The sequence below is a fragment of the Hirundo rustica genome, chromosome 3 (genome assembly GCF_015227805.2).
Source record: "Hirundo rustica isolate bHirRus1 chromosome 3, bHirRus1.pri.v3, whole genome shotgun sequence".
In the NCBI taxonomy this organism is placed as follows: Eukaryota; Metazoa; Chordata; class Aves; order Passeriformes; family Hirundinidae; genus Hirundo; species Hirundo rustica.
In genome coordinates this window covers 38,754,307-38,772,852 of record NC_053452.1, presented here as the reverse complement: position 1 = coordinate 38,772,852, position 18,546 = coordinate 38,754,307, and the positions used below count along the sequence as shown (strand labels likewise).

The window sequence follows — 18,546 nt, the reverse complement described above, 5'->3', positions numbered from 1 at the left end:
GAAAAGCATGCAAATGTAAGCTCCAGATCACTCTTAAATGTGTACTTCTGGAGACTCACATGCTGTCATTGAATTAATTTCAGAGCTTTCCTCACTCAAGGCAATGAGGATGAAAACAAAAGCAAATACAAAAATGTGACTGTGTTTTGTCATCGGCATGAATGTTCGTAGTCCCTTTTTGAGAGGGACCTAAGTTGAGGCTGGACAAGATCAAAGAGTTTTAGGAAGATGAATTTTTAGCATCCATACTGCAAATTGAATGTTGATCCTTGCGGGAATACGAGGAGTGTCACTTTTTACTTCTCAGTAAAGTGAGAATTTCAGGACTGTTAAATCTCGTCCCTGGCTGAAGTCAGAAAACGTTCTCACACCTTGAAACCATAATTAACGCTAAGAAGTGCTCTGAGGGTAAGGGGTGCATCTTGCCCACTGGAGTATGCATACAGTCTGATAAGAAGTGTGCTACAAGGGATGATGCTTGCTGGGTGACATGACAAGCCCTGTCACAAAGAGCTAGACGCTGTGCTGGTAGTCTCTCTGCTCTCTCTTATTGAAGTGTGACAGTCATTGGCTTTGTCTTGGATTTTTTTCTTCCCGTTATTGTAAGGCTGAATAACCTTTTTTTTCTGGCTTTAAAAGGTGTCTGTACTGCACAGCTTGTTCATCTTTAAGACAGATGATTTACAAGTCTAGGCTTAAAAAAGCTTAATTCCTATTGCTAAGGACAGTTCACAGGAGTTTATATGCTTTCTTGGCACAACTGTTAACAAGACATTTGTGTTTAAAATAATAGATTTTTTAAATTGATTTTTAGTGGAGCTAGCCAAGCAAAAACCAGTTCTGATTCTCTGGGGAAATCACTATGGAGGATTTACCTGATACACCAGTTGAAAGTTAACAGTTGTAAAACCTGTTGAATCTCCACACATGTCAATTAATCTTTTAAACAGAAGTGGTTTAGTTTTGAAGAGAGGATAGCATACAATTGCTGATCTTCATTTAGTCATTTTACGGTACTTTATGTATTTCCTTTACTCTCTGTAAATGTAGATAAATGTAACTTTCAGCAAATCACTGCACAAAAGTATGCAACTAGACAGCAGTTATGGCTGTTTTAATAATGCTATTACCTTTAATCAGCAGTAGTACACCCCTGTCAGATAACACAAAATGTGTCTGCTGATGCCTTTGATGGGAGCTCAGAATCAGAAAATGAAAGTGTCTGGACTTATGTCATAGTTTGGAATAGGAGTCAGCTTTTGAAGTAGATCTCCCGATCATCCCCATATACCAAGTTTTGGCTTGCACCATGGAGCATCCTCAGAGCCAATAAAGTAGACACCTTTTGATTGAAACTAAACAGGGAGATGAATTTCAGAACTTTACCCATTAAAGTTGCAAAAGAGAGCCAGGATTTAGAGGTAGACTAAACTCAAAACTTGCCCAAGCATCCCCAAACTTTATAGTGTGTACGTCAGGTCCTTGCCAAACCATTTTGCTGTGGAGAGCTACTTCTTTTGGTCTGTGGTACTTGGTAGTGCAAATTAGGTTGCTGGCTTTCTTGTTTACCCAGACAAGCTTGACAGACTTGGAAAACTTAACATTTTTGAGACCTTGGCACTTCTCAACTTTACAGCACTTTTTCCTTCTCCATGAATGCCCTTAGACATTCTTCCTGCATGTGTTTTCAGTACCTGTATCTTGATCTGAATCAAAATGAAACAATTTCTCATCCATGTCTTAATATTCCAGACCTTTTTGCAAAGAGTTTGGACTTATATGTGATGTGCCTATGAGAAGCATAAGAGATGTTGTAAACTGAATGTATTCAGAAGAATGCCATGATACAAAAATCTTCAAAATAATTTTCAGGAACCTGTTTGTCTTAATAATCTATGTTTTTCTAGCTAAATGTGAATACTGAACCTCTTTATCAGAGCTTCATACTATATTATTGAAGATTTCTATATTAGAATTGAATTGCCTCAGGGGAAAATTGACCGTTTTTTCCCAGGAATGGGTAAAAATACACTCTTAAAGCAGGTTTTTTTATCTTTCTGATGGGTCATAATTATCTTGTTTTATGTTCAAAAACGTCTTCCATGTGTGACTCAACAAGGTGTTCTCACCTCCCTTTTATAATGCTATGTTTAATATATATGTTGGTTTTTTAGCAGAATCGGTCTGGATTAATTTATTGTCATGTTTTCTGTTTATGCCAGATATTTTTTGAAAAATCATACACTTAGAGGTATAAAAATGGCTTACTTAGCGGTATTAAAAGGATCTTTTCATTTGAATATCAAATTTTAATTATTTCTATTGTATCTTCATAGCATTCACCTTGTTCGTATTAGTGTCTAATTATGATTTTGGCTGGGATGGAGTTAACACAGTACTGTGTTTTGAATTTAGGATGAGAATAACGTTGTTAACATGCTGACATTTTAGCTCTCGATAAGCAGCATTTACACAGAGTCAAGGGCTTTGCAGCTCCTCACCCCAACCCAGCAGTGAGCAGGCTGCAGGGGCAGAAGTAGTGAGGGGACACAGCCACAAAAGCTGACCCCAGCTGCCCAAAGGGGTATTCCAGATTATGGCCTCTTATATCCATCAGTATATAAACACAGGGGAAATCTGGCCAAGGGCTGCTGCCCAGGAACTGAGCTGCATCCATTGGTGGGGGCGAGCGATTGTGTTGTGTATCACTTGATTTATTATTATTGGGGTTTCTCCACTTACTTTTCTGTCCTAGTAAACTACCTCAACTCACACGTTTTACTTTTTTTCCCAAACCCCGCCCCGCCATCCCACTGAGGGGTAGGGTGGGTGCAGAGAACTGAGGGGAGTGGCTGTGGCAGGTTTAGCTGCCTGCCAGGTCAAACCACAACATGAGTGTTCTCCCTTTTAAAATCAGGCATGATTTCTTAAGGGCTGGGAGTAAATGAGGTGACAAACTATGCCCATATGTACTGGGCACAGGGATTAACTTATTGTTAGAGCGTTTTCTAACATGGCAGTGATCCCCCTTTAGGGATCAGAAAGAATCTATAGACTGTGCCATTTGTAACATACCCAGCTAGCCCTAAAGTAAAGTCCAGTTGGATATATAGATTTGCTGCACAGTATTGCCCTGCATACGTCTTCCAGCATTATCCTGCTGGGATATTTTGGTAGGCATAGCCCAAAAATCAAATCTGTTTTCACCTTTTATAGAAACTACTTGTTTAAAAGCAAGTTTTCAGGTAAAGTTCTGGAAAATATTTGTTTTCTTGTCCCTGTTTATACTAGGAAATTAGGAAGTTACCAAGTAGGGCCTCACAGGGTGCTCACTAGGCTTTATTTACAGCTGTTCTCATAGCAGCTGCTCAGACTGATATATAGAGGCATGAACTGGGACAAGTAGAAGACCAAAGTGTTCCTTGGTTGGGATCTATACCAGGGGCTGGCCATAAAGCATGAAAAAGGCATCTGTGAAATGACTAGTTGAAGTAATTGAAATAAATATTTATAGCTATTCAACTTTTGATGCACTAGGCAATAAATTCACAGGAAAAATTTGCTTTCTACAGGGGAGTGTTTAGAATACATAGGAATTCTTTCAGAGGTCTTTGGAGAAGGGAATTTTCCAAATTCCTTTCTACAGCTCTCTAGCTGCCACCACAGTGCCCCATCAGCATGAGAGACTACTGAAGTCTTTAAAATACTTTCAGAATTCTGCAAAGTGACTCTCCAGTTTTTCAAATAGAGTTTGTCTCAGTAATGCCCTGACACTTATTAGGTATCAGTGTGAGGCCACTTTTATACCTGTTCCTCACATACTCACTAATACTTAATGTGGGCTTTAAGTGAAGACACAGAAGTGTAAGCAGATTGGCAGTGTCTGCCTTGCTGAGATAAATCTTCTCAAAGAGGAATTTAAGGGGAGAAGGAAATAAAAATTAGATCTTATGTTAGTGAAACAACATAGAGTCCACAGTCCTGAGGCCATGCTGCACTCTGCAGACTGTGAACAGTGCTTGCTTATGAAACCTTTTCTGAGCACAGTACCTTTTATTACCACTTAACCCACACCAAAATGTGCCCAAATGTGATCCATTCAAGCATTTTACAGAATACACTTGTTACTTGTTCTGTTTCAGTGTGGCTTGAGAAGAAATTAGAGCAATGGAAAATGCAATCCATACCTGGTAAATAATAAGCTTTCTCGTTTTTTTATGTTTACAGCTGGAGATAACATGTTTAGAGAGTATAAATTCTATCAGGTAGTTCAGTGTGGATGATGGAGTAATAATGAGGTGCACTCAGCTGTGTTTAGGAGGAAAGCAAATGGTCATGAGAACTTAACTGTATTCATTTTTAATGAATACAGTTTTATAAGCTTCTCATTGTCTTGTTGCTTTCTATACAGGCATTATAATAAATGGAAGGTTTATAGGTTGTTCTTTGTGCACAATATATAAAATTGCAAGAAAAGAGAAGTTGTTCATTTGCTGAGAAAGTTTTATATGAATTTAGTGTTCATTTGACTATTTCTCTTCCATTTTATACTGCATGATATGCTCTTAATGTCACTGTGGAGATACTAATAGCTTTGTAAACATAATATCAAAAAGTTTGGCTGCCTTCTGTGTCTTTTGCAGATCATTATGCAGAGTTTTGCAGGGAATAATGATAATCTAATCAGGTATTTTAATGTTGCAAACTCTCTTGTGCTGCCAATAAAACTTTTTTATTTGTTATAAGGGTTAATATATCTTTCAGGCATTCATGCTAAAATATCTACATTCAAGAAAAGTTATCATATTAATGGTGTCACTTTATTAGTAATGCCATTTAGAAATATGTACATAGCATTGCTAAGGTCTTAGATTGTGTACAAAAAGTAATAACCCTGCAACATTCCTAACTGAGCATTAACTCTGCATTCTCTCCACTGAGGTAGAAATTAGCATTAAATTTTTGTGTTATAATGCGAAAAAGATGGAAATGAAGCATAAAGTGATTTGGAAGTTAAGGAAGAGGGGGAATTCTAACTTAGTTGCTCCATTTCCATAAAATGATTAACTCATTAAGGGACTAGTCAGTATAAAATCCTAAGTCTTTTACTTCTCTTTAAAGAGTATCATTCAGAGCAGAACCTTTGTAATATATAAACCTGTTGTCTTTGCCTGTAAATCTGAGTATTTTATTTTTGTAAATGCTGGTCGAGGCTTCTTGCTACACAGAGGGAGACCATTGGCTGGAGGGACTATAGTAAATCCCACAATATGTACTTATGTCCTCTTGTTCAACATCAACTGTTCTCTTTGCTAAAAATTAATAGAATCTAAATTTGAATGTGTCTGAGTTAACTCTTCTGATAAGTAAAGGTTTTTCTGCCTTTTCATCACATTAATTTGGATGTGTGATGCTTTCAATAATACATCTATTTTTCCTTCTTCTTTTAGGTGCTGCTTAGCACCCACAATATTCTGAATGCTAAACTAGAGCTGTAATGTATAACTGAAAATGTTGAAAAGGTGAACTGAAATCAAGTATAGATGTATTCCACATCATAAAGTATCATAAAAGAGCAAGTAATTTCTAATTGCTGGAATTTAACTGTGAAGTAGTCCATGTCATTTAGGCCTGGTGGTGCACTTGCTTTTTTCCCCTTGCTCCATATGGAGCAGTATTTTGTTCACTGCCACTGAGCAGTCAGTATTCACACAAATGGATGGTGATATCAGATCGGGGTGCTGATTTGTTTCATTATTTTAACAGTGCTTAATTTTCCCTTCAGGTTTCCCCTTGCCATGACCTGCATAAGATTCTCTGAGCCCAGAAGCTGATTTTTTTTCTGTATTAGCTGATCAAATAAAAGATGTTAAGTCTTCTTGCAAATCTTGCTTACGATTTCTTAAACCAACATGGCTCAACAGAGTATTACTGCTATATCTGTATATTTTATTTTAGGTAGACTCTATTTTCAAATTCATTAATAATACCAGCTTTAGCTTCCTATGTAATAAAGTGTATTATCATGGTGTTTTTTCCTTCTTGCTTTTTTGCATTCACTGTGGTCAGGGAATGAAACAGTGTTCCTCTTCCAATTGATTTCCTTTCTGTTTCTGCAGCTTTTGAGACCTGGACTCTGTCCTTGTGAAAGGGTTACAGCAACAGTTGAGTAAGGCTTGCTGAGCTTTGTTTTCCCCTCTCTTCTGGGAACTTCATATGCTTATTTGTCTCTTTAGAAGGTCATCTTTAATGTCTCTCTGCATTATCCTTGAAAAAATATTTTCCCAATAAAATCTGTGTGTCACCTACACTTTTATATGGGGTCCTATTGGTTTGAAGAGATGTGCTGTGCTGTTTTTAAGGAAAAAATAAAACAAAACTGGAAAGCCAGCTATTTGGGTTTTGTTGATCATTCCTAGGAAATATCTTTTCTTGAGCATTTGCCTTATGTGAATCTCTTGGGGAATGACACCAGGCAGTCTGTCATCTGCTTGATCTAAATAGGCAGCAATTAGACAATTCCACTGTTATTGTATACACAAGAGGCCCAGGATTCATGGGTAAATGTGTGAAGGTAACATAAAATTTGGAATTTCAAACTGAATCATAGGTAATGGATTGTGAAGAATTTCTTTGTGTTCAATATGCAATAAGAAAGTACTTCAATATCTTAAAACTCCCTTCTCATGGTTAGCAGAAATTGGAAATTTATCAAATTCCTTTGCAAGACAAAACACCACAAGCTTTTTTATATTCACATACAAAGCTTCAGTTTCAAACAATTTTCTGCTTTAATGTTTATTTACATAAAACATTTCAAAATAAAGTGTATTGCACTTCAGAAAATATGACTTCTCTAGTGAGATTTACATTTGTTAGACTGAGAAAACACTTTTCAAAATATGTTGTGAAGAGGATATCAAACAGAAATCTGTCAGAGCCACAGAAGGGTTTGGGTTGGAAGGGACAATAAAGATTATCTAGTTCCCACCCCCTCACTGTGGACAGGGATGCCACCCACTAGATCAGGTGGCCCCAGCCAGCCCGGCTTTGATCACTTCCATGGATGGGTCATCCACAGCTTCTCTGGGCAGCCTGTTCCAATGCCTCACCTCCCTTTCAGTGAAGAATTTCTTCCTGACATCTAATTTTTTTTGTTTAAAAGTGCTCCCTATTGACCTGTCATTATGTGCCCATGTAAATAGTCCCTTTTTTTTTTTTTTTTTTTTTTTTTTTTAATTTTTTGTAAGTCTCCTTCAAGTACTGAAAGTACTTGCAGTGAGGTCTCCCCAGAACCTAACAAGAGGATTTCAGATTAACTTAAACACCAAAGGATATTTTGTGTTGTTCATTCAGGATGTGCTGATTCAGCCTTGTGAAATTCAGCTTGAGAATTTAGAGAAAAAGAAAAAAAAAAAAAATAGGTAAAAGGCTTGAATGAAAAAAAAAAGTTTTAATTTTAATTTTCTCTGCTATGAATTCATTTTCCCAAGTTGACCAAAACCCATTTTCTCTGAAGAACCAGTCCTTATTACTGATTTTCATAATTTTTGGATCTTCTTCATTTCCTTGGCTCTAGGGAAAGAAGATACTTCACAATCTACTTTTTATACACTTGCAGTATTTCCTATTGGAATATGGCGCACAGGCATTAATTTGAATCAACAGATAAGAAAATATCTCTAGAATCATTAATAATAGATAAACTCAAAAGAATATTTCCTGAGGTGTAAAACAAATACATAAAGGAAGCAAAGGTGACATTGACATAAACAATTGTATCTTACAATAGTAACCTAAGGCACAACCTGAACTCTCATAGAAATAGTTAAAATTCTACCTCTTTTCTGAAAGAAAAAGCTGCACACTTAACCCATCTATTGTCCATGAAATGTAATCTGCTCTAAAGCATTAATCACCTATATTCTGGGAAATGCTTGGTTATATTCCCATCCAGATCTCACCACAATTAACATGTGATCACAACGCTTTTTTGTTTTCTTCTTGTACTGTTTTATCACTTTTCTTACGAAGGTTGAGGATTACTTTCCTCCTTTAAATACAAGCCAAATTCGATTCAAATGTACACAGAAAAACATTACGAAACTGATGCTTTGGGATTCCATGTTTGTTATTGCTCTCTGACTTCCATATGAAATCTACACAGGATTAAAATCAAAGGATGTTTTTTATTTCTCCTACCTGCTCTTTTTGAAAGTTATCCTGAGATCTGCTAATTAAGCTTCCTGAGACTATTATCTACACTATCATCATCTATAGTTGATGTTCAACCTGTCAAAGCTTGATTTTGTTTTAGATAAAGAGATGGAAGAAACCTAAGATACAACATGGTTACATGTCCTTTCAAAATTTTATTAAGATATTTGGTATTTATTAAATACCAAAAATCACTATTGCTATGGTCATATACAGAATCACAGAATATTCTGAGTTGGAGGAGACCCACAAGGATCATTGAGTCCAACTCTGAAGTGAATGGCCCATGCAGGGATCAAACCCACAACCTTGGCATTATCAGAACTGTGCTCTAACCAGCTGAAGCAGTCTATAGAATTGCCTAAAGTGCAAATTTTACTTCTTTTTTTGAAGTGTATAAGTCTTGATATTGCTGAAGTGAGAATAGTGGGTAAGATGGAGGTTTTTTTTGTCATCCCCTCCATTTATAAGCTAACCACAAAGCCTCCAGCTTGCAAAAGTAATCTGCCAAGGACCTATGCATTTGAAAGATCAGTTGATATACCCAGGCATGTAGACATGTACATCAAGCAAGAGTGGTTGAAAAGGTTTGTGGTGGAATTGTGGGGGAATTTTGTTTTGTTTAAGTAGCTCTTTCCATCCCTTTTATTCTCTCATATGCATTATCCTCTCAGTGTGATTGGAGCATAGCATCAGGCATTGAGCTGAATCAGGAACTGATGCAAGCTTTAACAAATAAAAAACAACCATCTGAGAAGGATAGTAAATGTTGAGAAAAAAAAATGAAAGGCAAAACAGGGCCTGCTTAAGCAAGTGAACCTGCCAGAAGATATGATCATTAGAACAGAGCATGACTGATTGGCAGTTTATTAGGGGGTTCCAAGGTTGTGAGGTTTTACATACATACCTGTTTCTCTTTTTAAACTCTCACTGTAACTGAGCAAATCACTTTTGAGCTCCTCATTTGCCTAGTTATTAATGTTGTTGTTAATTTCTTTTATATTATTAAATTCTTTAATGTTGCACAGTATTCTTAGTGGAAGAAGTTTTAGAGTGACAGATGTCTTTTGTAATTTGTGTTAATGAATGAAATTACTGAGCTATTTAAGGGGATCTTGTTAAAATGCTATGGGCAACAAGTTGTACCAAAAAAAAAAAAAAAAAAGGTCAGCATAATGTTCTAAGTTTTAAATCTAATAATTGCTTTGATTGAATATTAAGACTGCAGTGTCCTTGTACTGACAAATCTCTGCTGGCTGATTACTGCTTCACTAAGAAGAGAGTGTGCTATTAAAAATTCAGTTAGAACAAAACAAAAGCCAGATTTTTGTCCTTTGAGTTGCATTTTATAAAAAAGAAAGTGTGGAGGGAGAAGTACTGAAAAACACTGCAAGAGAATGAAGAAAAACCATTCAAAGAAAAGAGACCAGAATAGAAGTGGTAGAAGAGAGTGTGGGAGAATGAGGCATAAAGAGGACCAAAATACCTGTAAAGGAATCTTTTGCAATTAAAAGTGTGTGTTGTAGTTGCATACGCAAATTACAGTTTTTAAATGTGGTGTGGATTCAGAGACAGATGCTCCAGAGTACTTTCTGTTTCTACCAAACAGATTCAGTAGTCTGTCTTGACATTTCACAACAGAGATAGCCAGCCTAATGATGCTGAAGAGATTTAGAAAATTAATTTTTTGACAGACTACCTACTTTCTGTGTAGGCTGATATTTATGTTCATTCATGACCCTGCAGAATTAGGTGTGGGTCTCCAGAAGTTATCACCAAATAAGGAACAATTTTTCTTGCAAGTTGTGTTGTGGAAAGATCAATACAAGTCTTTCAGGGAAGACCTTCATTAATGATAAGTCTTCTAAAGTCTTTGTAATTTCTAGTTCTGACATAATATTTTACTTTTCTCTTCTGTATTGTGAAAATGCTGAACAAGTTGTGAAAGACATCCTGATAGATCATGTATAAACCTTTCATGAGATCCTTATTTACCCTGCTATTTTCTAAGACATGAGTTCTGGAAAGACTATCTAAGAATCACCTCTGATGAGGACTGAAAAGGAGGAGAAGCTTCTGTACGTGTGAGACCATAAAATGGTCTCGTTTGGGGCTAAAATGGCTAGCAGCTCTTTTGTTTTATCACCACAGCAGTTGTGAGATCTTCCACAGGCTTTCTCTAACTCTAAAGTCAACAGTTAAATGGAATTTTTGGAAAGAATGGGAAACTCATATTGAGTCTACATCTAAAACCAGATTTAGACTGAGAATTGCATTACAGAGAAGAAATAAGTATCACTCTCATAAGTAGCATCATCTTTCCTGTTTCTGATTATTAATTTTTTTTTGGAGTAGCTTGTTCATGAACTCTCTGTTATCATCAAGTTTGACCCTAAATTGCTACATGAAGAGTGTGTTTCAGCATTATCTGTGCAAGTGCCTCTTAAGTGTTGAATGTTCTTAGTGCTTGATTTAGTAGTGCTCCGTCTGGAGATTTTTTACTTTGTGCCAATAAACCTGACTTATTTTGAGCTGTTGGCTCTGGTCCACAATTCCTTTGTTAAATGTTTAGCACTTGTAAGTGTTGTGACCCTTTTGGCAATGCAAGTAATCCTAACTCCAGCAATTTACACTTGTCACTTTGCTTTAAGCTCCATTACTGCACACTGAAATTCTCCACAAATTTGTTTGGAGACCATTTAACAAATTGGAGATAGAGGGGGTTTTGTCCATTATGTCACAATTAATTATTTATTGTGATTTTGGTTTTGTGTTGCAGAACTGTGACCTGGCCCAGCAGAGCATTGTTCATATTGTTCAGAGTCCACAGAACAGTCAGAACAAGAAGACAGAAGATAGCTGTGTTGGAGGTGTCCCAAAAGCCTTGAATAGAGAACCTGAGAGTTTAACTCGCATAGATCTCAGTACCAGCATCCTCCCATCAGTCTCTGCAGGGCTGGCAGTTATTCTGGATCCTGGAAAAAACAGTGTTTCACTTCCCTCTGAAAAATCAGGTAATTCAGTGACTCAGTGCATTTCAATATGCATTTCTAAACATGTGTCTTTTTCTTTCTTAGGGTGATCAGTTCTAGTTCCATACCACAAAGAAAAAGCCCCCAAAATATATGGTTTATTTTATTTATTAAACAATAAGGTGTTAAGCATCTGATGTGTCTTCTAGCAAAATAATTTTGTTTTGTGGATAAAATTAGTGATTTCTTATGTTTCTCCTGTCTCTAACTTGTATAATGCTCATATTTTTATAAATTATTATAAGATGGCAAAACCCTCAGTGGTCTGTGAGAAGCCAAAATATAGTCTCTGTAAAATTTCCATTGTAGAAGTTTTCTTAACTAGAATGTTGGGCAGCTTATGCCTTGCAAATGTGTTTTAATTCCCAATCTGTTGGGATCCTTTCATACCCATACATTTTATAAAAATATTTACAATCGATTTAAGATTTTTAAAGCTTTGCTGACACAACACATGATGGTGATGATTCATACTATGGACATTTGTAGTTCTTCATCCGCTAAATGATTACTGAGAGTATCTGCACAAGTTACTACAAAATTATCTCACTGACACTGTGTTGCCCCAGTGAAGATACATCATTCTGTGCAATACCAGATTCTGTTGTGATTTATCATACTAGTCCATCAGAGATATCTTTTTATAAAGAACAGTACAGAAAACCCCTTTTTGCACAGTACAGAAGATAATGGCAAACATACATATCCAGAGTACAGAAGATAAATTGTGCATATGACAGAGATACCTCTGTGACTTACCTGGCCACAGAAATCATCTTGCTTAACAAAATGGCTACTAAAGCTGTTAAAATAACTTCTAGAGAATTTATTAAGTACCTCATGCAGAAAATATACAATCCATGGGAGGGTCACAGAAGTATTCCACAACTGACTTGGTCAACCTCTCACTGCCAACCAATGATGAATGAGTGCAGTTTAGGAGCAAATTAGTACCCAGCTTAATGATCCACATCTCCCAATCTGAATGAGTAATGAGATAAAAGGGGCGCATGCTGATTTAAATCTGGTAAACTAGGGACAGGGCTTCAGCGTGGGCTTACTCGCAGAAGGAAAGCAAAAGTGTGAGCTTTTTAAACATTACTGCATATTTATTTTTTCATTACTGTACATGATATGTAAAGAGAATTAATAGCTGTGCTTGACTTTACAGAATATTTTATACATGTGTAAGGACATTTAAAATGCATCATGTGACGTGTTTTTCCACAGACTACAAACTCTGTGAGGCCAAGTACGGACTGATAGGTGTCTTCTATTGCAGGAAATATTTTCATGGCAGAATGCATGAGGACAATATATATTGGTCAGATATGTGGGCTAGTTTTATCTGTGATTAAATTATAAAGGCTTTTTATCATAGAAGAAAAAAAAAAGAAAATAAGAGCCATTCTAATGACAGTTCTTTAGGAAAGGATGTTAATAAGTACTTTTTAAAGGCCTGTTAACATATTTCTTTGTTTTGTTTCTCACTATTAAAATTTGTCCTTTTGTCTGTTCAGCTCCACCCCTTTGTTCAACATGGGGAACTATATTATTCCTTATGGATTTAGGGTGAGTTAATTTATGGCCACTTAAAAAAAAAAAAGTTTATTGCAAAGATCAGTTTTGCAGTAAACTTTACTGTGCAGCAAGGATTTCCTTTGGCATAAATGAAATTACTAATACTAGTGGAAATGAGTGGCTGAAGAAAGGAGCTAGCATCACTGATAGCTGAAATTATACTTAGCAAGCTGTTGTTTTAGGAGATGAATGGTTGGGGTGATCAGTCTACAGCAGCAACCTAGAAAGATGAATGAAGTATAATCTTTATTTTTCTGTGTGTAGATGACAAATTTAAACATACAATTTAGAGGCAAAAGTTTAATTAATTGATTAAATTAATATTGTTTAGTCTGATATGCTACACAGCTATTCCGTAATTGCAGCAGTAAACACTGAGACTTTAAGTCTCTCTGAAGCCTAAGTTGTTTTTATTTGTTATGCTGACCCCATGTTCCTGTCCTGATTTTGTTTTATCTGCCCTCCTTTGAATTCTGAGGAAAAGGTTTTGTGGTAATTTTGACATCATAAGAGCTTCTCCCAGGAGCTTTTGCAGAATTTGACTGGTAAAAAAGTAGTATTTTTGAAGTATTTATGTGAATGCTTAGAGGCCAAAATATAAATTTTTACCAGGCAAACCAGGAGAGAGGCAACTGTTGTTATGCTGTATTGCTATTATATAGGCAATATCCTTAGGTAGTATGAACTGCTGCACTTGAGACAAAAACCCTTATGGCCTGGCAGTGTGTTTCCACCAAGGGTATCATTTGCCCCTTGCAGAAACAGATAACAGGACATCCTCTTCCCAACTCATCCCACTCTCATGTGAGTAGTGAAACAAACTCCTGACTAGTCTGGAGATGCATCTTAACTTGCACTGTGTTTCTTTAGACTAGAGTGCATTTCTCTATAAGAAATTCAGAAGTTTGAAAGTCATCAACTAGCTGAAAAAAATATGAGAATGGATGCAAGAATTCTCTTCATCGAAGAATTCCAGGTTTCCTGTCTTTGCAGACAAAAGTAGTAGAAAAGGCTTGTCTTCTCAGTTGTTTTTTGTGGTTGTTTTTCTTGGGGTTGTTTGATTGGTCGTTGTTGTTTCTTTGTTCTGCAAACATTGCATGATTTCTAGTGGACATGAGAAAAAATCTCAGTACAATCTAGCTTACAAGAATTCTCCATGTTTGTCCATTTAAAAAATGTAGAACATTTTTTTCTGAAACATGAAGATAGGACTTCGACCTAGAAGAAGGACGGATGGTGCTAGGCAGGAAGTCAGACTGCAGAATCCCATTCCCTCCCCTTTTTAAATGTATGACTGATGTCAAGTAAATTTGTAATATGAAAAAAGTAGTTCAACAGATTTTGTTTTCGTTAAGCTGACATGAATGTTTTTACTTATATAATTCCCAGGTTAATCCATTATCAACTGGCTTATTATTTTGTCTGAATCAAAATGATGTGGTCATCATTACTTGTTTTTTTTACTTTCAACTTTTAGATAAATGTTCATCTGGTTAGTTTAAAAAAAAAAAAAAATCCTGGTACTCTTTAGGTAGACTTCGACAAATGCTTGCATGCAAGGCACCTCTGTTTCCTTATCTTTCCATAGTCTTCTGTTCACTGAAGAGTTAATATATAGAGAGCTGGTATATACTGACTTAGTGCCAAGCTGTAAATTCTAGCAAAAAAAAAGAGATAATCGTTTTCCATCTAGTTAGGAAATGCTTTACAAAACTTAATATATGTTAAAACTTCTTGTCTTTCCAAATAATACAAGTATCAGTTAAGGCAGATGAAACCTCAGTATTGTCAGTGACACATGAAATCATGAACTGGTGCCCATTCCATGTAAGATTCCATGAAAGAGACGGTAAAAAAACACTTAGAAGGGAAAGCCACAGTTGGGGGTGTGGCTGGTCAGATCTCTGCATACTTCTGAGGCAAGCACTGATGAATAAAAAAACCCCAAATCAATTTAACCATGGAAACTTCTGACATTGTACAAGTAGTTTTTGAATAGTATTCTGATGACTGTGTGTTAAAAATGCCTGTGCCCTGTAATTGATATTACACTTTTACAATTCTTTTACTCAAAAAGCCTAAAAGGATAAGAATTTTTGTTTCAAATCTGTTTGAAGTAAATGAGTAGTCTAAACTCCTGAAGTATTGTAAAATTATTTCAGTTTTATAGACTTCATAATCTCAAATTAGATCCAGATTGGGCAGGGTTATGGTGTACATCTACCTCCCCATTTGCATGTGATGTTAGGCTCAGTTCCACTGCCCAGTACTCAGCTGAGAACAACTGCAGCTATTTCCTATCCATTTTTGAGAATTTCATCAAAACATGAGCACTCATCCATTCAATATGGCTTCCAGCTTGGAAAGAACATTTTTATTGTCACTCAGAAACATGAAACTCTGACCTAATACTGCTTTTCTGTGTTTCAAATCCAAATATCAAAGAATTTACTATTCCCTTAAAAGAGATAAAAAAGGATTCCAAAAATTTCTTGTGTCACTTAACTGCATTTTTTTTTTCAATGGAAACTAATCAATACAAAGATTTTTTTTTTTTCCTTTGGCATGTATACAAATAATTTGTGGCTGAATTATAACAATAATTAATTAATTAATTATGCCTTAGGTCCATGGTATTGTAAATCAGTAGTTTAGAGAAGGAAAATCAGTGCAATTTACATTTAGTAATTAGGCCCTTTTTCTTAGTGTTATCAAAGTTTTGTGCTAAAAACAAATTATCAGAGTGTTTATACTGAAGTTTCTTAAATTTCTTGAAATATTATTACCAGCATTTCCTGGTCGTTGCATGATTCTTATGATAGTCCTCTTTCACAGGCATTCCATTTGGATTAGATTCATATTGCTGTACAAGAAAAAGCAGTAAATTATTTAACATGCAACCAATGTATTATTTCAGTAGACATATTCAAGTAACTTCTTAGTAACTTATTTATTTTTGGACTTGGCAGCCTGACAGTTTACTTTTGTATTAGGATTAAACTACTTTTAATTTAAATGAAAATTCATCAAGCAGCACATTGTGAGTTAGCCTACATTTGATTCAGAATTTTTATAATATACTATTTTACAAACTTTTAAATATTAAATGCAATACTAATTTGAGGATGCATCTACACCCAGAAAAGGGAAGGTATTAATTTACCTTTTTAAGAAATGCAGAATAAAATGCCGATTCAGAAATAATGTACTAGTCCTGATTTTAATAAATAATTTCTGGCAAGCAAGACTGCATTTGTCTTCACTACACACTGTAAATTTACTGTATGTACAATTCTGTTTTAGAGTTCAAAACAAATTTTTACAATATTCCTGCATTGACTGCTCTCTCTGTTCTAGTGGTTAGGCTTGGTGCATTGTTAATTGCTATCACCATGCATTCATTAAATACATTGCACTGTTAGGCTTTCACTGTTAAACCTTTTATCTTAAATTTGCTGTCAACGTACAATGCCATAACCTGATGCTATGTTCATTGCAATGATTGTTGTAGTTACAAAAGTTGAGTTAATTGGGCCTGAGAGCTCTTTTTAAAAGAGAAACTGGAACTAAAGCACTTGTCTTCCTTCCTCTCCATTTTTTCTTTCTTATTTGATAGCTTTATACTATTTGTCCTTGTCCTGAATCTCCCTTTTTTTTCATTTTGCTGGCTATCTTTCATGGGTGTTCCCTGCCTGGGCGATGTTCTACCCATTTGCAGTTCCTCATGCATGTTTTTCTTTTGTTTTACAAGCTTTTGTCATGGATGCCTCCTGATACAAAGATGTGTGCAACTACACACTTCTTCGTTCTTTTGGTAGTCACATCGCTCACACACTTGATGCAAAATGTTTACACATTGTGCCTGACTACATTGTCCCAGTTCAGAAGTAACCATCCTTTAAGTATATGCATCTCGGGTCTAAAAATCCACATGTACTAATAGAAGAGTATGACAATAACATTTTCATAGTGTAAAGAGACGTTGGATTTAATTTTAACTCGATTGCATTAAATATTTCCTATGTATTGAATGAGAATTTTTCAAAAATTTAAAGTTCCCAAGCTGTTTGGTAAATGTTGTATGATAGAAGTTTTTGAACTGTGATTCTTGTTTGAAGCTGTAAGATCCAGAAGGGGTTTTATTGATGATTCAATGAGATAGTGGTTAGAGTGCTCTAGCTCCACTTGTTTTTGACTGCTAAAATATATTGCAGTCATAGAATCCCATGATTCTATTGTTTAGGTTGGAAGAGACCTTAAGGTCTTTGAGTTCAAAGGTTAACTCATCACTACCAAGTCCACCACTAAACTATGTCCCTAAGTGCCACATCTGAACTTTAATTACCTCCAGGAATGGTGACTCAACTCCTTCCCTGGGCAACTTGTTAATGTCAGTATATATTAAATTATCCCTCTTGATGCTGTACTTCCAATGAGTTTGTTCAGAGGTAGGGAAGGCATGCCCCTAGGAAAATGCTTCCTGTTAAAAAATAGGATAATGTTTCTGAAACAGTACTCTGGGGGTTTTTTGATGCACACCAAAAAAGAGATTTTTTGGATACAAGCCACAAAACCACGGAATTACTATTATGCAAAATCAAACTTATTGCTATCTAAATCTAGTTCTCTTCTTTTACAACTTTCCTGTTTTGTATACAATAATTCAAAAGAATAAAAATGTTCTTATTAGAGAAAGTTTTATTAAGAGAAGGAGTATTCAACTTTTCAAATATTCACCCATGTACCCCTGTCTGATTATCCTTCATGTTTGTTATCTGGCCAAGTTGACAAGAATGGTAATGGTGTTTTCTGTTCTGGTCTTCATTGGGAAAAAACAGCCTCTGGTGTCAATTCAAGGGTTAATTGGAGAAGAGAGAGAGAGTTTTCAGCACAGAAATTAACTGTTGCTAATTCTGTCAACATTTCTTTAAGGAGAGTTAAGCTTAAGAAAACTATTCTGCTTCCAGTAGGGTTATGAAAATTTGTCATTAAAAAGTCCTTGGAAGTTTGCTCTTATGTATATTTTATCTTCTGTTAGGGTTATTAACCCTTGACAGTTCACTGCTGCAGTACTTCCAAATTCTATATATAAAAATTGATATCCCCTCTTCACCTTCTAGCAACAGCAGAAAGTGATTTTATAAGACATTAGCATAATGGAACCTTTTCAATAAAATGATAAATTGAGCCCATTTCAGAAAACAGAACGCGCACTTGATAATTTATTGCAGCCAGTGCCATGCTGGAGACCTCATTCATATCATATGCTTTTAACACTGATGAGAATGGTGCCATTTTCCCATCACACCTTGCATGTCTGTGAAATTAATTTGAAAGGAAAAACGTAAAAAATGCTCTTTTCTAATAGAGGTTGAAGCTCTTCCGGGAATGCTCATCTTTACATGACATAATTATCTCTCATGAATGTGTCTAATTACTTTATTATTTTTAAAGGCCCTTCCATGTTAATTGAACAGTAGCATTTGCTGACTCCCCTGTGTCAAGTGGTGGGGCAGAACAGAGTTGTGTTCTTGATATGTATTTTGATTGTTTATGAGGGAAAACATGGATGGACTTTTGTTTTTGCAAGTGCATCACTTGCATCTTTATACCACCAGCTGGAGGTGACATTTGTAGGTGGAAAATGTTCTATACTGATTAAACAAAACTATGTATTTTATGTTTTCCGGAATAACTATTGACATGAATTTATTAC

At 35.7% G+C, this 18,546-nt stretch overlaps 1 protein-coding gene across 1 annotated transcript in view; it reads left to right on the top strand.

Moving 5' to 3' along the window:
- Positions 1 to 18,546, top strand: part of PRKN (parkin RBR E3 ubiquitin protein ligase) — a 680,335-nt gene that overhangs the window by 202,495 nt on the left and 459,294 nt on the right. The window contains exon 3 of the mRNA XM_040060258.2: positions 10,997 to 11,231. Coding sequence (XP_039916192.2) covers positions 10,997 to 11,231 — 235 coding nt within the window. The remainder of the gene's footprint in view (positions 1 to 10,996; positions 11,232 to 18,546) is intronic.